This window comes from Astatotilapia calliptera, chromosome 7 (assembly GCF_964374335.1).
Source record: "Astatotilapia calliptera chromosome 7, fAstCal68.1, whole genome shotgun sequence".
Taxonomy (NCBI): Eukaryota; Metazoa; Chordata; class Actinopteri; order Cichliformes; family Cichlidae; genus Astatotilapia; species Astatotilapia calliptera.
This window is the reverse complement of record NC_137428.1, coordinates 37,537,337-37,564,994: the sequence shown is the minus strand read 5'-3', so window position 1 is coordinate 37,564,994 and position 27,658 is coordinate 37,537,337. Positions and strand designations below refer to the sequence as shown.

General features: G+C 39.3%; 1 protein-coding gene across 4 annotated transcripts in view; it reads left to right on the top strand.

Annotated features, from left to right (window-relative positions):
- Positions 1-379: 379 nt before the first annotated feature.
- The window catches only part of onecut2 (one cut homeobox 2), a 51,417-nt gene continuing 24,138 nt past the window's right edge, over positions 380-27,658 (top strand). For 3 of the 4 annotated variants that reach the window (XR_013910512.1, XM_026174502.2, XM_080304504.1), the window contains exon 1: positions 380-1,892. Coding sequence is in view for 3 of the 4 variants with exons in the window: in XM_026174502.2 (XP_026030287.1) it covers positions 671-1,892 (1,222 nt within the window). In the remaining variant the exon portion in view is untranslated. Of the gene's footprint in view, positions 1,893-8,901; positions 9,714-27,658 lie in introns of those variants that run through there. The other variant, XM_080304506.1, reaches the window with a different exon arrangement.

The window sequence follows — 27,658 nt, the reverse complement described above, 5'->3', positions numbered from 1 at the left end:
AAATACAGTAAAATGTGGTGTATAAAGTTCATTGAGTAAAATATCTCAATAACTTTAATAAAAGAAAATAAATAAATAGATAATTAAAATAAGCACAGAAAATGGCAGGGGACTGGTCTTTATTTTTTAATCAAAAATGTTAAACTAGTACATAAAAATATGTATGAAGTCTTCTTTAGACCCATATCATAACAGCGGTGATCCCGCCCACAGCTGCAATCATTAACGCTGATTGGCCTGTCTTTCAGTCAACCACGCCCTCACAGTCCTCTCCGTCCCTCTAATTGATCTCTTCCACCGTCAGTCACCCCGTATACGAGTTCGCCTCTCCCCCTCCGCCTCCTCACCCAGCAGGTTGGGTTGAGAGGTCGGCTAGGGGACCGTGGACAGCTCCCGTCCGAGGAGCAGAGCAACACAGGAGGAGGAGAGGGCTGGATATGGGGGAGCCACCGCACAGGCCCGTATGATCGAGATAAAACACTTTTTACAAAGAGAGCGAGCTGGAGAGGCCTTAAGGAGGACCGGGGGGGAAACACACCGAGGGAGTGGAGGAAACACGGGGACACGGCTACTGACCCATCCCGGCGCATCACGGGAGAAGCGGCGAGAGAAAGGAGGAGAAGAAGGAGAGATAATTCTGCTCGACCTGATGGACTGAGAGGACAGATGAATGAAGACTGCCTACACTAACGCCTATAGATGCCTGGCCAAGGACCTGGACGCTTACGCCATGAACACGGACATGACAATGGACGGCATCGGCAGCCTGCATGGCGGGGTGGCGGTGAGCTCCGTGGCCCCTGATGCGGAGCTGATGAGCGGCCACAGCCCGCACCACGGCCGCGGAGGCTCGTCGGGACCCGGAGCGGCGGCTGCGGCTGCGGCGGCGTCCACCCTGCGGATACACCAGGACCTGGCTGCCGCCGCCGCCGCGTCCTCCCGCTCGGCCATGGTGTCCGGCATGGCCACGATTCTTGACGGCAGCGGGGAGTACCGGCCGGAGCTGTCCCTGCCGCTGCACCACGCCATGAGCGTTCCCTGCGACACCTCCTCTCCCGGGATGGGGATGAGCGGCACCTACACCACGCTCACCCCGCTGCAGCCGCTGCCCCCCATCTCCACCGTGTCCGACAAGTTCCACCACCACCATCACCACCACCACCACCACCAGCGGCTCTCCGGGAACGTGAGCGGGAGCTTCACCCTGATGCGCGACGAGCGGGGACTGCCGGGGATGAACAACATTTACAGCCCCTACCACAAGGACCACATGTCCGGGATGGGTCAGAACCTCTCCCCGGTGCTGGGCAACGGCCTTGGCTCCATCCACAACACCCAACAGGGTCTCCACAATTACGGCACCACGACGCACGGGAGCCACGACAAGATGCTGAACTTCGACCACACAGCCTCTATGCTGGCCAGAGGGGACCACCACCACCAGCACCGAGGCCTCGGCGCTCCGGCTGGCGGGATGATGCCGCACCTGAACGGAATGCACCACCCGGGACACCCGGTCGTTTCCTCGGCGGGCCACCACCCCCACTCTCACCCCCACCTCCAGTCTCCATCCCACGGGCCCGTGTTGGCTTCCACCCGGGAAAGAACGCCCTCCTCCTCGGGGACGCAGGGGGGGAACAGCTCGGGACAGCTGGAAGAAATCAACACTAAGGAGGTTGCGCAGAGGATCACGGCGGAGCTCAAGAGGTACAGCATCCCCCAGGCCATCTTCGCCCAGAGGGTGCTGTGCCGCTCCCAGGGGACCCTGTCGGACCTGCTGAGGAACCCCAAACCCTGGAGTAAACTAAAGTCAGGCCGGGAGACCTTCAGGAGGATGTGGAAGTGGCTGCAGGAGCCCGAGTTTCAGAGAATGTCCGCGCTCAGACTGGCAGGTAAGAGAGGAAAACAACCTGAGCTGCTGCTGCTGCTGCTTTGCTTTGCTTTGTTTTTGTGCCACAGCGAGAAGAAAAAGGAGAAATCCTCCACATTAAAACAAAATATCCTCAAATGATTCCTCAGCATTTATCACTAGCTGACTTTTAATCTTCTTGCTGGCTTTATTTTGGTTGGTTTCTCTCTCTTTCTCACTCCTCGTGGCTCCTCACGCGCCACTCCAATTTAGGTGAATGGGATTTATTTAGACTCACCGGTGCTATGATTACCATTATTGATCAATAACACAAAAGGATCGATGGGAAATGACAAGGTCATGGGATTTCCCTCCAACAATCCTCCTCTTTCAGTTTCCAGTCCCTCCATGGCAGCGAGGAAAACGCTGCACTAACACAAAAAATCTACTAGTTATTCTGCTTTAAATAACACCCAGATTAATAATAAATATATTTAAAATTCCAAGAAAATAAAACAACAATAAAAACCTGCTAAACATCGCACAATATTTTTGGTATAATTTGTGGTTGTTAATGTGCATCCGCGGGTGTAAATATATATTCTCAGGGCTGAACATTCTTATAATGCTGGTGTTTTTACTGTCATTAGCTCCTTAAATGCTTATTGCATTGCGATTGCATTAGCATTTGGGTGGAGAAGTGTGATGGGGGCGTTCAGGAGGATCTGTTTTTGATTGTGTGGAGCTTGAAGCGATCAGAAAGCTGTGACATAAACACACGAAGGTCTGCAGAATCGGTGGGTCTGGTGCCCCCTCTAGTGAGGAACCTGTTCCCTGTCCCAGCCTCTATTGTCTGCAGGAGCAGCACTAAAACGGGCCAGTTCCCCCTTTTTTAAGGTCAGGTCATGGAAAGGCTTGCATTTAATTTCACACCAAGATGTGATAAACGTTTAATGTTTCTATTGGGATTTGGTCATCTATATATCACAACAGAGACATTTTCTTTGAATATGTAGTAATTTTAGAGTCTTAAATTATATCAAAGGTTCTTTATTTTCATGTTAAAATGTAAAGCGCAGCACAAGTGACAGCAGTGTTTGTATTTACGTGGTTTAGAATACGACTTTAAACTACCCACTGCACGTCCACATCTTAATGCCTGCATACTTCATAGCTTGCTTGCTGGGAGTAAATTATAGCTCCACATCATTTCAGCTTTTTTATTAAACCTTTTTTTAGTGTCTCCCACGATACGAATATGCCTTTATATTGTTTTTACATGCAAAAACAGAAAAAACAAAGAGAGGCCAGTTTATTTAAATCACATTAAAAATGATTTTTTTCATGTTAATCTGAAAAAAAATGTGTTTTTCATTAGGGCTGCATTTTTTTTGGCTATAAACTGCATGATTTATGCACCGTGAGTGATTCAAAATTACTTTTTTTTTGCACAGTCATTCACACCTATGACTTTTGCTGTTTTTATATAAGTTAAACAAGATCCCATATTGTTAAAATTGTCTTTACTTTCATTATGTCCCATTAAAAGCATAAATGATGAGTGTTTATATTTATCTGGTTTACCATAAGACTTTAAATCGTTAAAATTATTCTCTTTTTGTTTGTTTTAAAAATATATGCCAGGGTTTCTTGTGGCTTCAAAACTCATTTTGAAGTTTTAAATATGCAGATACTGTAAGTACAAATGCTTCGCATATACATAAAGGCAAAAAGTGTGTGTTACCTCACCGGATAGAAATCTTTGTATTTTCTTCTTATTTCTGACCATTGTTAAACAAACATGAATTCAAACTTCAGTAAATTATGCCCTGTTAAAAACACAGATTAAAAATGTTTTTCTTTAATCATAAAACTGCTGATTTTCCTTTGGAAGGAAAGCCAAAACTCTGTGCCGAGATATTTTAGGTACAGGAAAGGTGCCTTCACATTTTTTATATATATGCAAAATTATAACTATTCAAAAGCTGAGAAAACACAAAGACAATCCAAAATATTACAAATTATTACATTTACACTAAGCATACTTTATCGTCATGGTGTCCTGGCTTAAGCGAAACGGTATTTATAGTTACCTGATGTGTGAAGTTTGTAATTATTGCATATTTAAGCTATAACCTGCATATTTTCATTGGTGCATGCACCCTTGTTGTGTTAAATCTATAAGCTTAATTTATATATGTAGTGTCAGTGCCTCACTCTGTGTAAATATGCTTTTACATTGTTTTTATTTATGCAAAATTCCAAAGAAAACACAAATAAACATGAGATTAAAAAGTAAGCAAGAAGAGGAAATATGAATGAAATGGATGTAAAAACTGTGTGGCAGCCCCAACAAAGATATTATTATTATTATTATTAGTAGTAGTAGTAGTATTTTCACTGTACTGCTTAGGTAAACCATTAAACATCAACTTTTTATGTTTCAAGTTTAAATAATAAATAGTTTTCAAAATGCATCAATTTGTATTTTAATTCGTATTTTTAATTTTAAAAAAAAACCCATATACCTTGTTTTTAAATTTGGGAGGCACGTGGCTTTCACTTTCAAATAAAAAGAGTGACATGTGGAGCAGCAAAGTGACAGATTTGTGAAACATTCAGTCGCAGGATTTCTGACGAATAGACTTTGTAGAGTTTGGGATACTTGGGAATATTATAATCTTTAAAAGCTTAAAAAAGATTCTCAGGAACAATGTCTGCCTGTATTTTGCTATCCGCTGAAATCCACTTCAGTTTTATTGGTTGACTCAAGTTAATTAATCCCAGCTGCCTTCATAGGAGAAATAATCAGCACCGAATTAGTCTAAATAAAGAAATCTGGTAAATGCTCTGTTTTAGGGGATCACTATCTTTTTCATTTTAATTATGCTCTTGATTTCAGTAGCTCTAAACAAACAAAAGTACATACAAGATACCAGAGAACAAATGCAGATTTACATGGAAGTAGTATTAAATTAAAATCTTTGTATTAAAATGATCATGATAAGGAATTCTTACCTTTTGTATTTTATTTTTTATTCATCATTTCCGTAAATAATCACTGTAAATTGAAAATGTTCATTATAAAAGTAATAAAAACTATAACGTTTTGATAAGTTGCACATTTACATGCTTCATTATGAGTTTGTAAAATCTCCCACACAGACTAATGAACCCTCTAAAACCTGCATGATTATAAGCGCATACAGTGACACTAAGATGATAGCATACAGCATTCAAATAATCATTTTATACATTTCTTTAAGTCACAGATAAATACATTAAATCGTTTTCACCGGCTTAATGTGTTTATAGATTAGTACATTTTTAAATGTTATATCTAGCTGCTTTTATAGAGTCGGTGTAATATCCAACAATAAGTCTTCAGCATGGCTGTTTTATGGGTTTTCTTTTGTTTATATACATTTCCAGGACTTTCCATGAATATAGGATATTGATATTGGATTTTGTGGGTGAAATTAAGTAAATTGAAATTGATCCCTTTCACTCCTGGATATGTGCATTTGTCATGTGTGTGCGTCTCTTCAGTTTTTCATTCATTTATTTTTTTTTCCTTTTTAATAAACTCTATTTATCCAAAAATATAATAGATATGGTCTAATCTAATAAATATGTTTGTTATCATACAGCGCATATGTCTTTCAATTTATATCATTACAGCTTTCTTATAATACTCATATTATCATAATATTTTAATTAGGTTTAATTATTGTTGCTGTAATGAGATAAGAGATTAAAAAAAAAACACTTTATGTCAAGAAAAAAATCTACCAAATAAGAACACAAATCAAAATAAATGAGGCAAAAATATACAACTGATGAATGATTGGGTCAAATTTGAAATTAAAAATGTATTTATTCATCTATACAATGCAGTCATATAACAAAATATTATTAAAAGATTTATCCAAATAACAAAAACAATTGCACTTGAGAAATTCAAATGAGTACGCAGTTAATTAAAACAAACAGCTTGTTTATTAGTAATATGTCAATGTAAAGGTGTTCCTACATTTTCGTAAAACTATATATCTTCTGTTGTTTTTCCTACTAATAATAACATCGTAACAGCATTTTATGAACTTATGTCCTCTCTTATTTTATCGCTGTGATAACCCTTTTTATACCTTGTGAATGTCAGTGTTTTTGCAGGGTTTTTATTAAGAGTTTAAAAAGATTTTATCTTATTCTTAAACCTTCAGATCTGCCGTGGTTTCATCTGACACATCCTATGATGTACTTTGTAATATGATGCAACCAGTTCAGTATCCTTCTGAGTTTTGCAGAGACAGAAAAGGTCTTGACTATAACAATGCGTGACATCAGCCCAACATGGAGCGCTGATTCTTTAACATTCGATTGGAAATCAGTATTTAAGCAGGCTGGATTTGTCTGTAGATTGCTGATGTGGATGAGATTATCTCTGCAGGATTTGACTGTAATTTCATTAGGGGTTCTTTGATTTTCGATGCTGGTATTTGACGATACAGGTTAATAGAAAATGACAGGAGAGAGTGGGTGAAGGTTGGAGCTGGAAGAGAGCAGGGGAGTGTTCATGTGATCTGTGCTCCCCTGTGTGTTGTAAAATGTCACAGGACAGCCTCACAGTTATACCTCTGTCTGAGTGAGCTGCACTCATCTGCTTTCCCTAGGATTAAACTGCATATCTCACACTCTCGGTCTTTTTTAACTTCAAATCTTTGCAAAGCCTGCAGTTTATTGTACCAATGCTAAAGATTCTTCTTATTTAATTCTAAACATTGAGAAATATAATATAATCCTTTTTTTATTTAGGTAGTTAACTAAGTGTACAATGTCTGATTTATAGAGTAAAAGGTAATTAAGTTTTCTGTTTATTAGTGTCTTTGTTGTCTAAAGCAGTTGTCAAAAGCTACACTGGAATTCATGTAATTTAAATGGCTGTATAATGAGAAACCTATGATAACATACTGTCATCTATCTAAACAACTGTAGTATGTGTAAGATACTGCACAACCTTTTACGCAGTATATTACCATAAAGAGTGTGGGAAAATATACAGATACTGCTGTTATTCTTCTCTACTGTAAATCAGTTTAAAGTAGGAAACTGTAGTACATTAGAACTGATGACATAATAGTACTGTAAAAGTAAAAGTGGAAAAGTGTTTTTTTCTCTCTCTTTTGCTAAGCCAGTAGTTTCCTCCTCTGGCAATAGGCTTACTATAAATATTATGTAATAGCTATGAAGCTGGTTCACAGAATAAAATGTACGAGACAACAACAAAGGCTATAAAATTCTTTTGGCCTCGGCCCACACTGGACTTTCACTCAGGAAACTGGGGTTTGTGGCTCATCCAGCGCCATCATTTTTTAAATTGCTGTTATCTATTGACCTTGTTTTGTTTCCAGCTCCTGTTTTGTTTCTTACATTTCTTGTGCACACGAAAGCAATGGTAGTTTTACACAAAGTCTAAACATCATGGTTTGACTTGGCTGCGACGTCTGCTCTTTGGGCTAAGCTAGGCTATAGAAAAGCGCTCTCCGTATAATGTAAATCAGCTTTGGAGATGCTACATGTTGATGCCTTGATTTTAAATATTAATTCTGTTTGATTCTTGATGTGTAATTGGCATCCTGTGGTTTCTCAGAGAATGGGTCAATATTTTGTTTCTTTATTTGAGTGTTGGCCAGGTGTTGCTCTTTTGCTCTTTCCATTGTTCTCTCTCGCCTCTACGGTGATTTTAAAATTACCGCAGAAACAGGGAGGTGCAATCCTTAGATCAGCAACGCTACAAGCAACCAATAGAGGTGGGGTCAAAGGTCAGAGCTGCAACACTCAGACAATAGATGGAGCAAATATTCCCTTGACCCTGAGATGAGCAGAGAGGAGAGGGAGGAGCAGCATGCACGGGGAAAAGAAAAGAATTGAGAGCTTGGAGACAGGTTTATCTGGTAGCTAAATTCTCCATCATAATGGTCTTTACAGTCACAGCAATGAAGGACAATAATAATTATGTGGTTATTTTAAGCATATATTTCAATTTCTTTACTCTCCCTATCATCTCAGACTCTGTCTAGAAATGTCTTAGTAATGCCTTTGTCCGTAAATTCTGAATATGATCCATATTATATTTCTGGGGAAAAAATACGCAGGTCGGAAGAAACTGTAGGAAAACTACAGAAGGAAGTTGATACACTTTCATCTCATTCAGTCCACTTATTTGCTTATTTTTTGTATTTATTTCTCGACAACCAACCATCAGCTAAAGTTTGGAAACTAAAGTTTTCAGTAATAAATGAGGGTTGAATGCTTTTCAGTCTATAAACATATTTTTGTTCAGGGTCTTTTGCAGGAAATTATTGTGAGACTGTGGGCATGGAAAAACAAAGCATTATCATTTTTTTCTAATTTTAAAAAGCATGTCCCAACCACTAGTCTTGGCAGTTGGGGCTCTGTCCGCCAGGGTCTCCGTGTCTGGCCGCCACCCGGCACTCAGTTGTAGGAGGAGTTCGGAGAGGCCAGTTGGAGAGACTTTTGGACTGCCTCGAGGAGATTCTGACAAACCATCAAGCAACTTCTCTACATCTTAAAATAGAGGAAGCAGAATCTGGGGATGAAGGGGATGAATCATCCATCACCAGGGGTGAGGTCACTGAGGCAGTTAAACAACTCCTTGGTGGAAGGGCCATGGGAGTGGATGAGGTTCATCCTCAGTGTTGTGTGGAGATAAGGTGGGGTACCTCTGGATTGGAAGACCGCGGTGTTGGTTCCCCATCTTTAAGAAGGGGAACCAGACGGTGTGCTCCAGGAGGATCACACTCTTCAGTCTCCTGGGGAAAGTGTATGCCGCTGCAAGAGCCTGGTCCGCATAGCCAGCAATAAGTCAGGCTCATTCCCGGGGGGGTTGGACTCCACCAGGGCTGCCTTTTTTCACCGATTCTGTTCAGAATTTTTATGGACAGAATTTCTAGGCATAGCCAAGTAGTGGATGGCTTCCACTTGGGCGGTCTCGCTTTTCAGAGATGATGTGGTTCTCTTGTCTTCATCAGGTGGTGGCCTCCAGCTTGCACTGGAGTGGTTTGTGAAGTGAGGGGGAATGAAAATCAGCACCTCCAAGTCTGAGGGCGAGGTCCTCAGTCGGAAAAGAGCGGATTACCCAGTCTGGGTCACGGATGAGTTAGTGCTCCAAGTGGAGGGGTTTAAGTATCCCTGGCCCTGGATAAGTGGAAGCAAATGGATGGATAGATGGATGGATATAGAAAGCAGAATTTCAGTAATGCTTTATATATATTTGATGTTAGACAAGTATTACATGCTGCATAGAAGTAGGTAGAGAAATTCAAATGATGACGGTTAATGTTCAGCACATACACTTAGGTCAGTTTGGAAAAGTCGGTGACAAGGAAGTCAATGATACAGACTTCACAGATCCAGTGCCCACAAAGTTTTTCCTTGTGCTATGTCTATGGATACATTTGCACTGGAAAGCTCTAAGTACTTGTCCCTAATCGCTAATGTGATGAGGAAGAGAATAACCAGTAGCGTGAATCAGCCTACAATTCTGCAAATGTGAACCCAACTCAGTGATCATACGCTTGTCCTGCATTGCAAATTATTGGAGAAAGTTTTTTCAGAACCTAGTGTGAAGCAAATCTTTTGCCAAAATGTAAACATTTTAAGTCCAGCAAACATGAATAACTCTCTGTACGTATCACTCTTATTGTTCCGAGTTTGTCTATAATTTTTAGCTTTGCGTTTTGTGTGATCTGTCTTTGTATTATTTACCTTACAGTAATAAGTGCCTTGAACTGTTTGTGATTTGCCACTATGTAAATAAAATTCAAATGAATTGAAAATTGAATTGATTGCACTATTAAAGCTTTCTTCACACACAACGAAAGGAACTGAGATACTGAGCTGTAAATGGGCTTCAGATGGGTTTCTGTGTACAGCAGGAGAGAGCTAAGGTCTGGTGTTGGCTGTGGTTCAGGATGTAGAGTGGCTCAATAACCAATAGAAATAGAAAAAAAAGAGCCTAGTTTCTCTGGCCTGCATTTTGAAGTGTTCTTGTGTAAGATGCTGAAACCCCAAATTCCTCCCAGTGTCTGGTAGGATAAGTGCCAGAATAAGTGACTGTGGCTTTGTGTAAAGAATTTTGAGTGGTCAAAAACATTAGACAAAATAATAAAAGCAGTGAGTTTGCTGTTTTGGACTAAGATTAAGTATTCTTGAGACACTTAAGTAGCTTGTATGAATCATTGTACGTCACAATTTCTCCTTACTTTTTCAAAATAATATTAACTAAAATTCTAACCATTATTACACTGACAGTGTAACTGGACGCCCCAGTTCCTGTACTTGTACATGTTCATATAAGAAAACAGTTCCTGCCTTTAAAGAGGCCTGTGTGGGTTGGATTAAGGCAAAGAGTCTGTGCATTTCCCTGTTCTCAGTCATGTAATAAACAAGTATTTATTTCACGCTGGTGTAAATTGAACCCAGAACCCACAAAAAAATATTTAAAAATCACAGGTTTGGATTTTTGGGTGGTGACAAAAATCATTATATTCACGAAAAACCCTTAGCAGGTTTTGTTTCAGTTGGTGGATGGAAAATCAACCACCAGGACCTTTTTTGGTTGGAATAATAAATAAATCTTAATAACCAAGTCATGTGTTCCTATTAACCTCTGTCTCCACTTGAAAAGTAATTGTCAGGACAGATGAATCAGTCACTTTTGTCTGGCAGAACAAAAAAAAAGGCAATTTCCAACATTTTAGAGCCTTTGGATTTGCTCTTCATCAGATGTGCTAGTATCTTTGTGTCCACATACTATAAAGGCAAGTACATTTTGCAACGGCAGTTTAAAGAGAAGTCACATACAAATCCTAATTCTGAAATTTAAAGAAACAATATAAACTTGCACACTGACAATATATTAAAAGAAAACAAATGTGCTTGTTTAAATATTTTACTTCGTTTCTTTCGATGCCTCCTCCTCATCCTCTCCCTCATTTTGAATCTGTTTCTTTCACCATTTTCTCGTCCCCTGGACCTCTTTCTCGCTCCATCCTCTTCTCTCTCTTTTGGGGGTGGAGGTATTATGTGATCGTCAGGGGAATTGAACACAAGAGCAGAGGCAGCAGCGGCCCGATGAATTATTGATGGGAATCTCAGCGTGACCCGCCTCGGTCTGCTCACTTCACTTCTTCTTCACCTCACAGCCGGGTTAACCAGGCAAAATGGAGGGAGGGAGGAAGAGGGAGAGAGGGAGAGAGGAAGAGAGGAGGAGGAGGAGTCCATTGTTTGGATGGAGGACAGAGTCCGCCCGTGACTGCGACTGAATTATGGATGACAGGAAAATGATGGGCAAATTGGTGTTGAATCAACGAACCGCTATTCACATGGTTTATTCAGAGTAATGTGCATGTAATGATACAACAATGATCCCTCTTTTCTCCTTTTACATACCACAAATTCAACATGTATTCATATTGCATCTCTTTTGCACTGTGAAGTTGTTTCCTATGGAGTTTTTCACATTAAAAGCATCTCAGAAAACAGGAAATTAGGTAGAAAGGGAAACTAATTTCTAGATAGCACAGTCTATTTATCAATAGGATACAGTCATTGTTGGCTTGGTTGTTTTAGCGGAAAATAAAATACAGAATATGATCACCAGGGATTACCTTAATGTTTCCAGAAGAGAATGAATCCACTCAGAGTCAAATTGTGCTGAAAATCTGAGTGACTGAACCTAAATATTTTCCATTTTATGCATCCTGCTGCGAGCAGACAGGGTGCATTATTAATGAGTCGGACTCTGCTTTATGACACAGATTACCAGCAGTTACTGTCTGTGTGTGTGTGTGTGTGTGTGTGTGTGTGTGTGTGTGTGTGTGTGTGTGTGTGTGTGTGTGTGTGTGTGTGTGTGTGTGTGTGTGCGTAGTCTTACAATTTCAGACTGTGGGAATACAGCTTGTGTCCGTTTTCGGGGTTTTTGTTCTGACCTCCTGCATATTCACAGACTGCCATCGATCTGTAATAATGGATTTCAGGCTGCTAAGAGGAGACTTGTGATGTTTGTTTGTGTGTCGGTGTGAGAAGCTTTGACAGATGCTGTTATCTCTGTCTCGTGCTGTCGATAGCAGTTTTCGGTGGCTGGAAAGTGAGACGTGACAAAGTCTGTCTTCAGGTTTTGGGAAGTGAATGCAGACTTCTGTGTCTCCAGCAGGTCTGATGGGTCTTTCCGTAATAGATGGCTGTACCTTCTGGGTCTGAAAAGTGAAGTTCATGCAGATGTGTCTTAAACCTACATTTGTTTTAATGGTCAACTCTTCTGGTTTTAAAGAAGATTGTGGAAAAACCCTCAGCTCCTCTATGAGCTGAGCAAACACTGTCCTGATGAGGGTATGGGTTCAGTCACTGGTTTATAGATGTACTGAGTACAACTTGTTACTTATTGATTACTGTGTAACTGACAAGCTGCTAGCCTTCGAGCAATCCCTTGATTTCTTAGTCTTATCACTCATCACGTTTGGTTTCAAAACATCAAGTTGGTGATGGCAAAAACCACGAGATTGAGGTTTCACAACATCACAGTGGCTACATCAAACTCTTATATATGGTCGATGATGATTCTGAACACTACAAGACTGAAAATATATACATTTTCAGGTTGTGAAGGTAGAAAGAAGGAGCTCTTTACCTCTACGACACAAAAAGCTGGTGATGACATTATGCTGATAATGCACACTATTTTCATGGTGGGCAGTGTAGATGCTGTGTTTTTGATGAAGCAGTCTAAATCAATGCTTAATAAAGCCTGTTACTGTAGGCTCTTTATGTTACAATGTAAGGCACTTTGAGGTGACTGTTGTTGTGATTTAAGGCTATAAAACTAAAACTAAATTGAATTAAATTGATTCATATCAGTTGATTCTCTTTATGCACAGAGTTGACAAGTCTCATGTAAGGCATGATATCTAAGATGCTTTAAGCCACCTGGCTGCTGTTGCTCCACATCTGCAAGCCACTTTACAACCCACCTTCACTTGAGCTCCTCCTTTTTGTGTCTAAACCAACCTGGTCCCATGTCAGAGATATCCAAAAGGTGATCTTTGACTTTGGTGTCTTAATACACCAACTGCAGCGACATTCAATGCCGAGGCCAAACACTAACTGTGTTTGTAAGTATGACAAAGTCTGCATTTGTTGGTCACTCCTGATTTTCAATGTTTTTTTGGTTGTGCCTGTGCATTTTTGTAATAATTAGCTTGCTTTTGTGTCTAAAATTACGAAAACTCACAACTCGTTTGTATGTTTTGTAAGGTTCAGATAATCAAAAAATTATGACTCTAGAGGCTCTGGCTGCACTATATTCATTTAGCAGAGCACCGATCTCCTTTTACAGACTCTTTCCAACCTTCACCGTTCCCAATAAGAATATCAGAAGAGTGGTGTAGAGATTTTTCGTTAAGACTGTCCACACCAATTATGGTGCACTGGTGTTGCTGGGGCAGTAGAAGCATTGCTGGGGCTGCTTGAGTGGCTCGGGTTCAGGGGAGAAAATGGTCCTGTCGCCTCTTTATTAGGACGGTCAAATCAAATGTGACACCTGGACCATGAACTCACTGAGGCCGAGTGCTCAGAGAATGCACAGTGGACAGTCGGAGCTGCAGCAAGGACGAGAAAACAATCCTGAATCATGCTCAAAAGGCCAAATTAGCTTTCTTTTCATAAAGATTAGCCTAGCTATGAAAATTTGCTATTTATTGGTGATAATATCTTATATTTCAGTATAGTTAAAAACTACTCTACTCTGACATTAGGTTCAATGAAATGTATTATTGAGATACATTATGGAAAAAGTAGTATGCAATGTCTTTGGCCCTATAGTATTAATTTATAGCATGCCAGTCTTAATTTCTTACCATTCATTTGGAAATTTGCCTCTTTCAACCTTATGAATAAGACTTACTCCATTAACAGGTCTGCTTTAAGCTCAAAAACCTCATAAAGAGCTCAGTAGTGTGTAATAGTATAGAGCTGCTGTAGTCTGGGAGAAAATAACTCGGGAACTAGCATGAGCGAACTCTGGCTTCTGCCAGTGGATTACAATTACAGGATTTTATTTGATCCCCTCTGCAGGTTCTAAGCACCAACAGTTAAGTTAGCTTATCTATGCACTGTTCCAGTTACTTGGGTTTCCATATAAAAAGCTTCACAACACTGTAAAATGAACAAAAAACAGTCAGACATTGCAGTTTAAAGCCATTTTTCCAGTTTAAATGATACCTGTCTACATAGGAAACAAGTCACCCCCTGCATGTTTCCTACAGCTATATTCAAAAGAAGCCAATTAGTTATCTTCCAATTCATGTGGTAACCTAGAACCTATTTCAAGAGAATAATAATAATAATAGTAAATCTATTAAATCTATCATGAAGTATGTTTTCATGGCCAAAGGTCCTCATCATGGATATTTCTGGAATAATGGAAAGGCTACAGTTAAAAGGAGGTCAATATTTTAGTGACTGGTATGTAAAAGCCTGCAATTTGGTCGTGATGTGTAAAGACAATGCAGTAGATTCTATTAATCCTTGAAGTTACAATTAAACAAAATGTTTATACACGTATAATTGGGAATGAACTGCTTCCAGTAACAGACTAAAAATATGGGAAACATCTAATGATTGTGACACGTAGAACAGCATTTGTGATTAATTTCAACTATTTTTGTCCTTGTTGGCTGCTGTTGGATTTATTTTTTAACCACATTATATATCTCAAGGGGTTTTTCAGGAGATTGCAGAATGTGTTTGCTGACGTTATCCAATCAATAGTGAGGCCCCGCAGCAGTTTAGGTCAGAAGTAGACTGGAGGAGGTGCAGGATGTGAGGCCTTATTTGGTTTGTGCTATTTTAGTGGTTGTTAGGATTCATTTATTGATCCACACATGAAGCAGCACCTTTGAATAGACCGATCCCATTGATGACATTTTCTGTTACTTTACTGTAGTTATCTTTGTGGGGTTTGTATGTTTTCTTCCTAATTTTCTTTTTCTCTTTGTTTCCTCCATCCTGTTCACCCTTCCTCCCTCAGCTTCATTAGTATTGGTGTCACTGCCTGGCTGAAATAAGTCTGTCCAGAGGCGTAATGAGCAACGACAGGCAGGACAAACCTGTCAGGCTGCAGGCAGGGTTTACTGTGAAAACACAGTGTTTAAGGAAAAAAGGAACATAAACGCACAACAAAAACCTTTAGATGTCTATTTTATTATCACCTAACTCAGTCATTCCCTTACTCCAGACTGCATTTGGAAATCTGAAAATTTATCTTTAATAACAACTGTGCTCATCACATGAGCCTGAGTTGAAGTGTTTTCATTGCTTCACATTGATCTTCTGGTGATTTGCTCGTTCTCAATTAACAGTTTTACTTTCATACTCTGGTAGCCACTGAGCCCTTTTCTTTATTATTATTATGCAGTTTTAAATTTTACATGCTTAATTTGCCAAGAAAAAACACAGCATCAAAATATGTATAGATAATTTATAGATTATTTGCTGAATAGAATTAATTATAATTATTATAATTTAACTTGAATTTCTTGGTAATGGTTTCTATGCTTAATGTTTATATCAAGATGAGAAGAAGTAGAAGAAGAATCCTGGTGCACAAGAACATCTGATGACAGGCTGATTAATTTAGCTTAGAGTAAAAACATTAATTTATTACAGGAAAAACTGTGTCAGTGTGTAAACATGGATTTTTTTAAACACCAAAAATAGGCATGAGACACAGGACTATTAAGCTTAAATTCAGATTTTTAATATCTTTCAGTTTTTAAATAGTCACAGTTTGAAACATTTTCAACTCATTTTACTTCCACCCACTTACTGCTCAAGCACAATTTATACATCAGAATGCACCAAACTCATTTTAAAGTTTTCATTTTTCTTGTCAGTCTGTGATATTTCAGTTTGCTGCTTCAGCTGACAGTTATGCAAATGTGCTGATGTGTATCTATAACCGATCAATGCTCTGATGGTCAGATACTGAGATCGGACACAAACAAGGAAGCTGATGCACATTCTTGTTTGTTGTCCTTCCTGCTCCAGCCTCTGCTCATGCTGTTGTTTTCTCCTCTGCTGTTTTCCTCTGAAATGTGTGTGTGTGTGTGTTGTTGTGTGTAAAGCAGCTGCAGTTCGGGCTTGGCCGTGTGCGTGGATGGATGACGTGGATCGATGGCTGTAATCCCGAGCAGATTAAAAGAGCATTAATACTGGCAACGATAACGTAAACGGTGTGGACCGAGATCTCCATTGATCTGCAGGAACCTGATCCAGACCGGTTCCTGGAAGAGATGGGGGAGGGGGTTGTAGGCCGAGAGAGCTGACAGCATACAATAGAGAGAGAGAGAGAGAGAGAGAGAGAGAGAGAGAGACTGTATCTGAATGTCTCCTGCTGCAAAACAATAACAACAACCTGGACACTTTAATGTGCAATAGTAGACGCAGCAAACTACTTATGTGAAAGGCATACATGCAACTCAGCAAAGAGCCTTCTGGAGCCAATGGCTCACTACATAACGATTACAATAAGAATCTGAATCACAGTACAGGAATTACTTTATTTGTGTGCTGGTTCGTGCTGGAGAATGTGGCTAAAATGGTTTTGCACTTGGTTTTGCTGAAACCAGTTTCTTTTTCTGGTGTTTGGAGACATTTACATTGACTGTTTTCTTTAGTCTTCTGTGAATATTTGATATGAGAACAGCATGTTTCACTTTCATTGCTTTAGTGACATTCACTGACTTTGGACCAAATATTGATATGAGTATATATTGTTTCGATTTCCCTTGCAATATGTTATTGATACGCTGAAGCCAAATATATCAATATCTCTGTACGTAAGGATGTAGCTGCTCTAAACCGATTCCCTCACCAGTTAGACTCACCAGTGACATTAGTTTTTGGTTTCAAGGTTGTGTTTTAGTAAATGCTTTCCCTGTTTAATGCTCCACATGGACTGTTTACCTTCATGCATCCAGAGCCTGTTTGAATGTCAGTACTCTTCTGCATGTTCATGTGCAGGAAATTTGCTATTGAAATTCCACATGGTGGCACTTATAACATGAATGAAGGGAAAGCAAATGAAATATGTGACAGGAAGAAACTCACAGGGGGAAAATGTGACAATTAAAATAGTGAGCTAGTCAGTTTTACTGACATATTCTTGGTTTTTGCCTCTTTTTGGCCAGATTAGTCAATGAATATTCTAGAGATGGGCCCAGGGGTCCACCCCACTTGGAGGACTGTTTTAGGTCAAATTTTAGATCTTAATATTTTTATTACATAACAGTATGATTTATTAGGGAGAATGGAGTAGTTCCCCTTGTGGAAGGAGGAAAAGGAAGAGAGGACCAGACTTGCATTAAACAACGTTATAATCAGCATCATAACATATGAAAAGCATTTTCCAGTCAATATCAGATACTTTAAGGCTGAAAATGCATTTTGATGTTTACTTGTATCATAGAATCGCTGTGACATGATACAGGTGTTATTGTAGGCAACATATCATGTTGTAAAACACAATATGAAAGCTGTTGTCCATATTCCCACCTATGGGAGCATGCTAGGGATGTTTAACAAAAAAATGCTCCTACAGCTGGTATTGACTGGCATAATAAACAAGTGTAGAGTTGTCACTCTGATAAAACACCAGTTGTGAGGCACTGAGGGAATAGGGAATAACTGAGGTGTACACATGCAAAAGACAGAGAAACCAGGGAGTTTGATGGCCTATACCTGTGACCAAGCACATGGGAATTCCAAGTTCAGGGCAAGCAAAGAGGCAGTGCTTGCCCAGTGAAATCTAAAAATAGGCATCAGTTAAAACCAGCGAAGTGCAAGCGATTGTTCTGCTTATATTATATTATATTGGCTGTTTGCATTTTTTCTATAAATTACCAATGTCTTGTGGCCACAGTTCACTATTGTCTCTGGGCTTGATTCAAAACCATTGGACTCTATGTCATTTTCGAAACACGACTTTTATTTTTAAATATTTAAACCCCCTTGAGAGTTAACCATGTCATACAGTGCTCAAGTCTTATATATTTCAGCTGTGATTTTTATTGTTATATTAATATTTTAATACTCTTTAAAAGAGAGAGAGAGATGTGATCCTCACTGGCAACCACTCTGGTTTTATTTTATGTTATATGCTTGTCTTTATGCAAAGGTCACTGCACATCAATAGCATAAAATCAAATCACAAATCAAATCAAATCAAATCACTTTTTATTGTCACATCACATGTGCAGGCACACTGGCACAGCACATGCGAGTGAAATTCTTGTGTGCGAGCCCCACAAGCAACAGAGATGTGCAAACACAACAACACAAACGAGCAAAATACAAGAATGGCCAACCTGAAACTAATAAATATATGTACAATATATAATAGTGTATGTATTTCTGGATGTGTATACTAAATATTTTCCTACGTGTGTGTGTGTGTGTGTGTGTGTGTGTGTGTGTGTGTGTGTATATACACATTTTTACAAATTAAATAGTAAAAAAATAAAATAAAATAATAATAATAATAATAATAATAAAATATATATATATATATATATAAATAAAATATATAAAATATACAGAGAGTAAAATTATCTAGTCTTTTGGAAATAATGGATTTAAATGGAATCAGGTTTTACATTTAAAGTTCAAACATTTAACTCTTTTTTCCCCTTTAAAGAAAAAACTCCTTATATTTTAAGTTGTTTTTCGTGGAAAACTGTTAGCAACAATAGTTTTATTTTTGTATTTAAAGCCACGTGGACTACCATTCTACCAGTTTAATACACCAGTGAAAAATGTTGTGTTGTTTAGGGGATGATTTTTGCAGTATTGATTCTCATCTCATAACCATTTGCAAACCACTATGCATGTCTTGATAGCACAGCTTTTACATTAGAAATTGTACAGCATGTGGTACAGTAATCACTTTGCAGGTCAAAAACAAGGACATAAACACAGAAAAAATATATAGATAACATGTATATAATTGTACATACACACACGCACAGGCAAGACAGTTTTCATGATCACAGAAAATAAGCACAAGCAGTTGAACAGGGCAGTAACAGCAAAACACAAGAGAACCTGTTTACAAAGCGTTATTGGGAAATGAGACACAGGTGGGAACAATTACCTTAACTGTTCAGGAAATAAAGATGAGGGTTTAAAAACCACAATTCAACACAGGAGAAAACCTGTGAAAAGGGAAAACTACAGACATTTAAAAATAAACATGGGCCATGACTGCCTAATTTCTCTTTGTTCTAATGTATGCATGAAGCCAAATTTCCTCTTTTGTTGAATCTTGTTGTTTTCTACTTCATGGTTTCTTCTTGCAGTAATGGCCTTTTCTTTATCTCACCTACAGAGCTTGTACTTTTTGTTTTGCTGACCTTTTATTCTTATCATTTGTGGTGACAAAGTCCAAATCAAAGCCAAATTTACAGAGAAAAGAAAGCCAGTGTTGAAGGTCAGATTGTTCTTATTTTTCTTCTGTGCTCACCTCCGCTCAGTTTGGTGGTAAAAGCATTAAAAGCACCCAGATTGATGTGTATCAGACAGATGGGTTTGAAGGGAATCCTCCTCTATTTGATTGGGCCACATAACTGGATTCATTTAGCTGAATCTGTCTGTTATTGGATTATGTTTCATATTGGATGGATGGGATCCAATTGTAGATATTACAACCTTTAATGGAGACAGGTTTAGCAGGAGAGAGCGGGCAGGAGCTTGTCAGAGAAAAAAGCCAAAGATAAACACGGGAAATAAAGGTACAAATAAGTAAGGAAGCAGATTACTGATTGATTTGATTTGGTTAATAAATATTAAACTTTTTGATCAAGATTAAGCCATATTAGATCAGATATTTAAATCTAAATACAATTTTAAAAATACATTTTCAGACTAAACGTAAGTGAGCTGCATCTGCATCTCTCAAAGCAGGAAACCTGATCAACTCAAATCGCTCGCCACTGATCGTTTGGAGACAAACATAGCGGTGAGCGGTTTGCCAGGATGTACGTTTATAGTTGACCAACCTTCTTTTGATCAATCAGCGATTACAATACAATCTATTGATCAGAGACTATTATCTTTCTGCTCGTGTTTGCTCTCTGTTGGACCGTTGTGCTGTGAGACAGAGCGGCGATGACTTCAGGCCTCCAAAAAACATTGCTGATAAGAAAGAGGTACTGAGAGATCAGTTAACTCATCACCTATTACTGTGTGTGTGTGTGTAATGTCCAAACAGAGCTTCCCTCTGACTTATCCTCAGTGTCAATATTCAGCAGGTTAAAGGTTAGTGGGTGTTTTCTCTCAACATTTTCATTCTTTCTCTTGGAAGGATGTTTTAATGTAATTTTTTTCTTGCTCTTATTAACTTTTATTTACTTTGTTATATTTAAACCCTTTGAATGCATGGGTTTTTAATCATTTATACAGGGATATAATTTATTATGTGTGTATTGTAAATCTTGGTGGAAAAAAGCGAATGTCCTTGGTTTATGTTGTTTTTAACTTTGGATGAATGTGACTTTTTTGCCACTACAATTCTCATAATATTTGATGTAAACGGGAAGGATGCTAACATGGAGTCATTGGTTTAAAATTGCCTGGTTTCTTAGCATTACAAGTAACCTATTAATAAAGATGCTATGCTATGTTAGGTCCGTGAATATGAGGATCTAACATAGTAACAGGATTATTGGTTTTATTTTTATGGCTGGTCTGAGTGAATCCACAATGTATAAAATATTGTTCAGGATATAAGAGAACAATTTGTCAAACAGATCAGAACCTGAAGACTTAACAGCAGTGATATCAGGTTGTACATTTTAGGCAGTTTGAGCCGAATCGTGTACAGACTGGAGGTCTAGCAATAGTTCATCTGTGCATCTCTTAGGTGTCGGTATTCACCAATATTTTCTCCCTTGGTCTGTGTTAAGTTCTCTGTGGATAATGCCCAGTGTCTGAGTCAGCAGATAAAGATGTCGTTCACGTGCGCCTTATTATCCCTCCTTGGTTCTGGATATTTATATTGCGTTCAGCCTTTGTCAGGTTGTCCTCTGTAGTCCCTTCAGTCTCCCTTTTTCTGGTAGACTTTCTATATTTTTTCTTTTTTCATACTATATTTTTCCTCTTTATAGTATTTTTTGCATCCTCCTGCCTCATAGAGCTGCGAGGCTCTGCAGTTGGGTTCACCCTGTTCATTGCAAACATACCAAGTGATTGGAAACATATCTATAAAAACACAGATTTGTAATGTACTCAGATGATTGTCATCATGTTTATTTAAGCATGAATTTGAACAAAGTTTCCTTAGCTCCTGCACGGACGGAACTAGAGAGGACGGGAAGCAAGTGAATGAGAGAAAATGAAAAATTAGAGAAGGCGGCACAAAGCAAGACAGAGGGTGAGTGATGAAGGTGGATGACATCAAACTCCTCTGAGGCCATTTCCTCATCAGCTCAATGACATCACTGAGTCACCAGTTTCTGTGATTGGGCAGCCCGTTTGTCCTGGTAAACAAGTAGAGATACATTAATGTGTGTGTGTGCGTTTATGTGTGTGCGGGCGGGCGGGCAGAGAGACCTTTGTCCGGTGATGTCACCACAGACTGTGTGGACATACAGATTACACACTGATAAACCATCTTTGCACACACACTGATTCAGTGATTACGTACTCTGAATACTCTTTCTCTCAGACTCTCTTTGTTCCTCGGTACATCACTCATGAAACAGATCAGTCTGTACATGTGGAAACCCTTCTGACACACCAAGACTGAACACGGATGGAATAATTAACTTTAAAGAACTTGATCATATCACAGGCCAAAGTAAAGCCTCAGTAAAGTAAAGCCTGAACCCAATGCATTACATCCTGTGGCATAATTTCATGCTGTTTTGTCTGATGATGCTTGCGTCTCCAGGTGGTTTGCAGGCTTGTTAGAACACTGTAGTATTTGAAGATTAACAGTTTCATAAACACAGCCGAGTCTTAGGATTCACTTCAGGCATTTCAGTATAACGAGACTGGTTCAACTGCATCAGCAGGAAGAGTACGGGCAGCTGACAATAATTATAGGAGGTCCTCCTATTCTGATTTATAGCTTCTTTGGGATTAATGTTTCTCTGAGTTTTGGGCTTTGGGTCACAACATAAGCAATGTGGGAACCCATCGCCTGTCATATGATGAATTAGCCTCTGTGGGTGATAGCCAGTGTTTCAGCTAAAAGGCACAGAGGCAGCAGATATACAGATAACACATCTCCCAGCCAAGATTTCCTGTTGTGTTTCCCAGTTATTTCTTACAGTCCATATATGAAGGCAAATGCTTTTTGTAAAAAGCTAAGGAGTTGTCAGGTGATTGCAGTTTGGCTATGGCATTTCTTTTTTTATTTGCCAAAAGCGATTGGTCAGGGAAACCTGTTCCTTGTCAACATGTTCTGTGTATTTTAGACAGACACATCTACATGCCTTTATAGACACAATACAAAAAAAGATATAGTGTAAGATCAAAGGAGATGAAGGTAACAAGGATTTGTCTGGTTTAGAGTCTAACAGAGTGAGTGCTCTTTATTTCTCAGCTGACTTACTGACATACACTGTATTTTTAAAGGAGACATCAGAGGATAAACTGTTACAGTCTCACTCATGCTCTCGAGTGTGTGTCTGTGTGAGAAAGAAGCACAAAGAGGCTTTAGTCTGTGTCTCCATTTCCGGTTATTTTCTTAAAACGGAAGCAGGAAAGCACCATGGTGCATTAAGCATGACCACACACACACACACACACACACACGCACGCACGCACGCACGCACGCACACACACACACACACACACACACAGTGTTATACAGTAGTAGAGTACTCATTGCTAAGTGCTACAGTCCTGTTTCTGAGTGCTGAGATATGATGCATCAAGTATGATTGCCAGGCTGACATGCTGTGCTTTAGCTTCTGTCTTACACATTACACACACATATGGCTGCCGGAGACCTGGTTCTACATTATTATATCAGTCTGTGTGTGTGTGTGTGTGTGTGTGTGTGTGTGTGTGTGTGTGTGTGGTTCTTTTTAGGTTTTTCCGAGGTCTTTTCATTCAGCAGCCCACCACTGTAAATAAGGACGTGTTTGTAATGATTGAATGTAACTACCAATATCAGCCATCGATTTGTGAAGTTCTGTTTTGAGGTCTTGAGATGAACATTTAAGCTGTGTTTACAGAACTCAGAGCTGAGGGCTGGTTTGCTGTAGATGTCTGTAGGAGCAGAGGTCATTTTGTGTCTGTATTTGTATTAAAAAGACAAATGACATACAACAAGTACCTTTTAAAGGTTCAGTTAGAAGTGTTTGTTTTTGTTAGTTTTTTAAAATGAAGTAAGATTTAGTCAACTGGATTTTGTCACTGCACGTTTTAGCAGAAAAGTAATAAAATAAAGACATAAACCTTGAGCACATAGCAGCAGATTACAGTTATAGTACTGAGATAAGCAGACAGCACTAAATGACAGTTAGCAGTCACGGTTATTGCAGTGTAGGGGCGTGTGACACCGCGCCAGGTTCGCCCACATTAACAGCATCACAGCTGATTAACGACTGAACCCAAACAACGCTCGGCCTGGTCGGCCCATGACGGAGTGTCGAAGCGTCCAAAACATGGCGCCACACACAAGCCTGGAAGTGTGTGTTGAAGGGCGACTTTACTACTTACCCTGCACTTATATGCCCTTTGTGTAATGGATATCAGAGCTTAAGTGGTAATGGTGCAATAAAAAAAAAAGAATAAAGAATCACAGAGTGAGGGAGAGCGAGAAGGAAGACGTGGAGAAGGAGGAGAGAGAAACAGTAAGGTAGGAGGAGGAGAAGGTGCGGGGAAATGACAGAGAGGCAGCGGTGAGGAGACAGGAAGGAAGAGGAGAGATGGAGAAGAAGAAGGGAGGACAAGGGAGAAGATAGTTAAAAAGATAATGGAGACAAAAGAGGGGGGGAAATGATGGATCGGACAGAAAGAGGACAAAAGATGAAATAACGATGAACAGAAAACAGAAGATGGCACAAAATCTACACACACAGATGCAAAGAAAGGCAGGGAAAGAAAGAGAGAGAGAGGAACTTCCTTTTGTGCAAGAATATCCTTTTTTGTTTCTTGCTGAATGAAGCCTGTCTGTCTGCAAAGGCCCGACAGACATCTGTGGCTTTATATTCAGCTGTATTGATCCTCAAACTCTCTCCGTCTGCGTCTCGGTTTCTTTTTTTCTCAGTCTTCCTCTTTTTCCTTCCATCTGCCTCCGTCTCAGACAGAGGAGAAGTAAAATGGCAGCTGCAGTTTAGTCAGAATCATTGATTTTAATACAGAGGTGGTTTCACACAGGAAACAATGGCCTGTGATCAATATGCTTTGGTGATCAGTGTGACCTGTTTACTGTGAAACTATGTAAGTAATACGTACTGAACCCTGACACAGAGTGATTTGAGGGCCTCTCACTCATATCAATTGTCTGACATGTGTTAACTGTGAAGTTTATAAGCATACAAACATTTTTGCACATTCCAGTAAATATCTGGTGGTGACATGACCCTCGCTTCATTTCTGTGTTAAAGCCATTGTTTGAGCTTCTGTGCTTTGTTGATCTCTGGTGTGTTTTTTTTATTCATGGCGTCCAGCTTATTAACTAATCGGCCCTCTACCCAGGCGTAGCGTCATTGCCATCGTGCTGTTGGTTTGTTAGGAGGACTGAATTCAAGTTTATCTCTGTAGCCTGTGTGTGGGGTCAGTTCCCACAATTCATCTCTCTGCACCATGCAAGCAGACACCACTGTGGTACCTGGAAAAACTTCTGCATTAAGTTAGCAAAAAGCCTCCAATCATGTTGCAGTGTGCTTTGATCTTAGGGCTGCTAACTACCTTTTATCACTGGAATTCACCGTGAAATGTTTGCTAGCCAGGTGTGGCAAGTGAAAGTGAGAGATTGAGTCTTTAAATTTGCCAGTTCCAAATGTTAAATATACATAAGCTACCCTGACTTCTTACATTACTCTTACTCCCAAAAGTTTAAGAGCATTGCAGGTTTAATGACAGCTGCTTGACTGAATGCTGAAGGATTGATTTGAGTTGTCTGTGTCAACATTTTGACCATTTTGGCCCATGTTGTTTTATTTTTTTCTTCTTGGAGGCAGCAGTGACCATCTTTGGACGAGAGGGCACAGTTCTACATTGACAGTTTGACTGGATGATAGCTGTAGGCTGTATAAAAAGATGGATTTAGCTTCCAGGTTTTGTGCCAGAAAGTAATTTTCAGTGTTTCTTTATGTTTTTATGTGTGATATTTTTGGTTATATTGGTAAACAGACTTTAATCAACATTATTTATGAAGGGGTTATGTATTAAATAACTAACTTGTTTTACAAGTATCTTTATGACTCTGCATTTTTGTACCCACATTATAATAAATCCAGTCCTTTTTGGTCACTTAAGATTTCGTTACATAACTGTAATGTTATATTTGCTGCAATTTCTGCTTTCCTCGAGACCATATCTCTAAAAGTCACTGTGCCAAAAGCTGATTGCAACTTCTATCTTTTGATAGGAATTTTCTTTCTGGCTGAAAATGAATCGATATAATTCATGACTGACACGTTTGGCAGATTATAGGCCAACAAATCATGTAAAACAGTTTAAATAACCCAAATCAACTTTTGGCATTCTGTCTTCTGTCTTCCTTTAGACTATAGAAGTTTCTGGGAAGAACAGCCATTAGGTCTGATCCCAGTAAACACCTTCCTTCTGAGTTTATGTCCTCAGTTAAATCTGAGTCTGTGTTTGTGACGTCCCGTTTCAAAACACCAAGATGCAAGTGATGAAGATGTTCATCTTGAGGCTATGTCCATCTTTTATGGTGTTTACAGCACAGGAACAGATACTTGCTCATTAGTTCAAAGTAAGTAGTAGCACATTAGTAAAATATAACAATTTCACAAAAACTGAAGCCTTAATGTCAGTTCCAAAAGAGTTCAACCTTCAGATGGTTATTATGACAGGGTAAACTGTCCATGAAGACCAAATCGGATGTTTGTAGCAGTCTCTAAACATGTTTATTTATGATGTAAATTTGAACATTTTAACACTGGAGTCTGTGAGGACTGATTGTAGCCAGTATAAAAGATCACTTTGGTTTCTAAAGTCCTGCTTTATGTTTCCATCGTCACCGTCTTGGTTGCAAAAAACAAGATGGTGATGATGAAGTTTCTGTTCGGGGTCTGACTGTGAAGCCCACGCAGTCAGTAGTTGTTGACTTGTGATTGAAGGGTTTTTAGCCAATAAGCATGTGGTTTCATGTCACAGGTAATCTGTATCCTTTATTTATGTTGAACACATGTATTAGTGCTTTTTATTATTCTGGCTTATAGTTTTCCTATTTTTTGTTTTTACGAGTAGAAGAAAGGGATTGTGCATTCATCTCTAAGCACTTCTAATACTGGTGATCTAAAACTCAGCCCTGTCCCTGAACTGTGCCCCGTTTTATCCACTGTCATTCAGACCACTATATTTCTGAGCCATCACACCGTCCGACAGGAATTTGTCACTATTTTGTGAGCGACTCGTCCATTCCCTTTATGTATTGCAAAGTGGGAATTGGCGTCCATCAGCAGCTGGACTCCTGCATGGCACTGTGGAGACCGAGGCTGTCACGGAGGAGCTGCCAGGCTGTGATCTATCTCTGTGGTGGAGATGAAAACAGTCTGTAATGACTCTGCTGAGCTCCCCTCTCCCCGTCTGTAAGATGAAACCAATGCTCGCTGGCTCGCTCACTTCCTCCCTTCAAACTTTTACTCTTTATAATAAGCTTCATTCCTATAGCATCGTACAACGCAGGAGGGAAAATGAAGGGAAAGTTAAACTTGGTTTTAGAGCTAGACCGTGTTTTTTAATTCTTAAAGATGTGAAAGAAAAATCTGGGCTTTAGAAGGTTTAATGTATTTCCACTTCAACCTGTAAGTTCTCACCACATGTGAAGCAACTGTCTTGAAACTGCACACATTTTCAGATGTTCATTTTTAAAAAACATTTCCATAACGTATTTGAACTCAGAAAAAGGGTGAATGTGCATGCATGATTTAACTTTTCCTGCACAACATAGTAATAATATATTCACACTAACAATTTTGGTTTGGTCCCTGGTTTGTGGATGTTCACGCATTGGAAACAATTCTTTCCCCCTTAGTTCATTTACTTTTGAGTTTATGTTATTGTATTATTATTATGTAGTAGCAGTAGTAATAATAATATTAATAATAATAATGAAGATCATGAAAAAAAGTTACAAAAACTAAACAATATGCATCTATAACAAATGCAAAACTAAAGTCCTTAAAATTACAATTTAAAAACTTGCAAAGAGCAATACACAGAACACAAAATTGTCATGAAGTGCAGGTTTAGGACCCAAATGCAGGACTCAATGTTAGGATGCCTGGGTCGTTGACCCAGGGTTTTGAGTTTATATATTACTTATCATTTCTATGCTTTGGTTTCTTTGTTAGAGTTATGTCTTATGGGTTGTCTCTGTGTAATCCTTAGTTGCTGTCTCCCCTGTCCGCTATATCCCCGTGTCCAGTCAGTGTCTGTGTCTGCCCTGGTCCCACGTCTCTGTTCCCTCTGTTGTAGTGCGTCTGTGTCTGTGTCTTTGGTTCAGTCTGTGTTATGTGTTTCCTG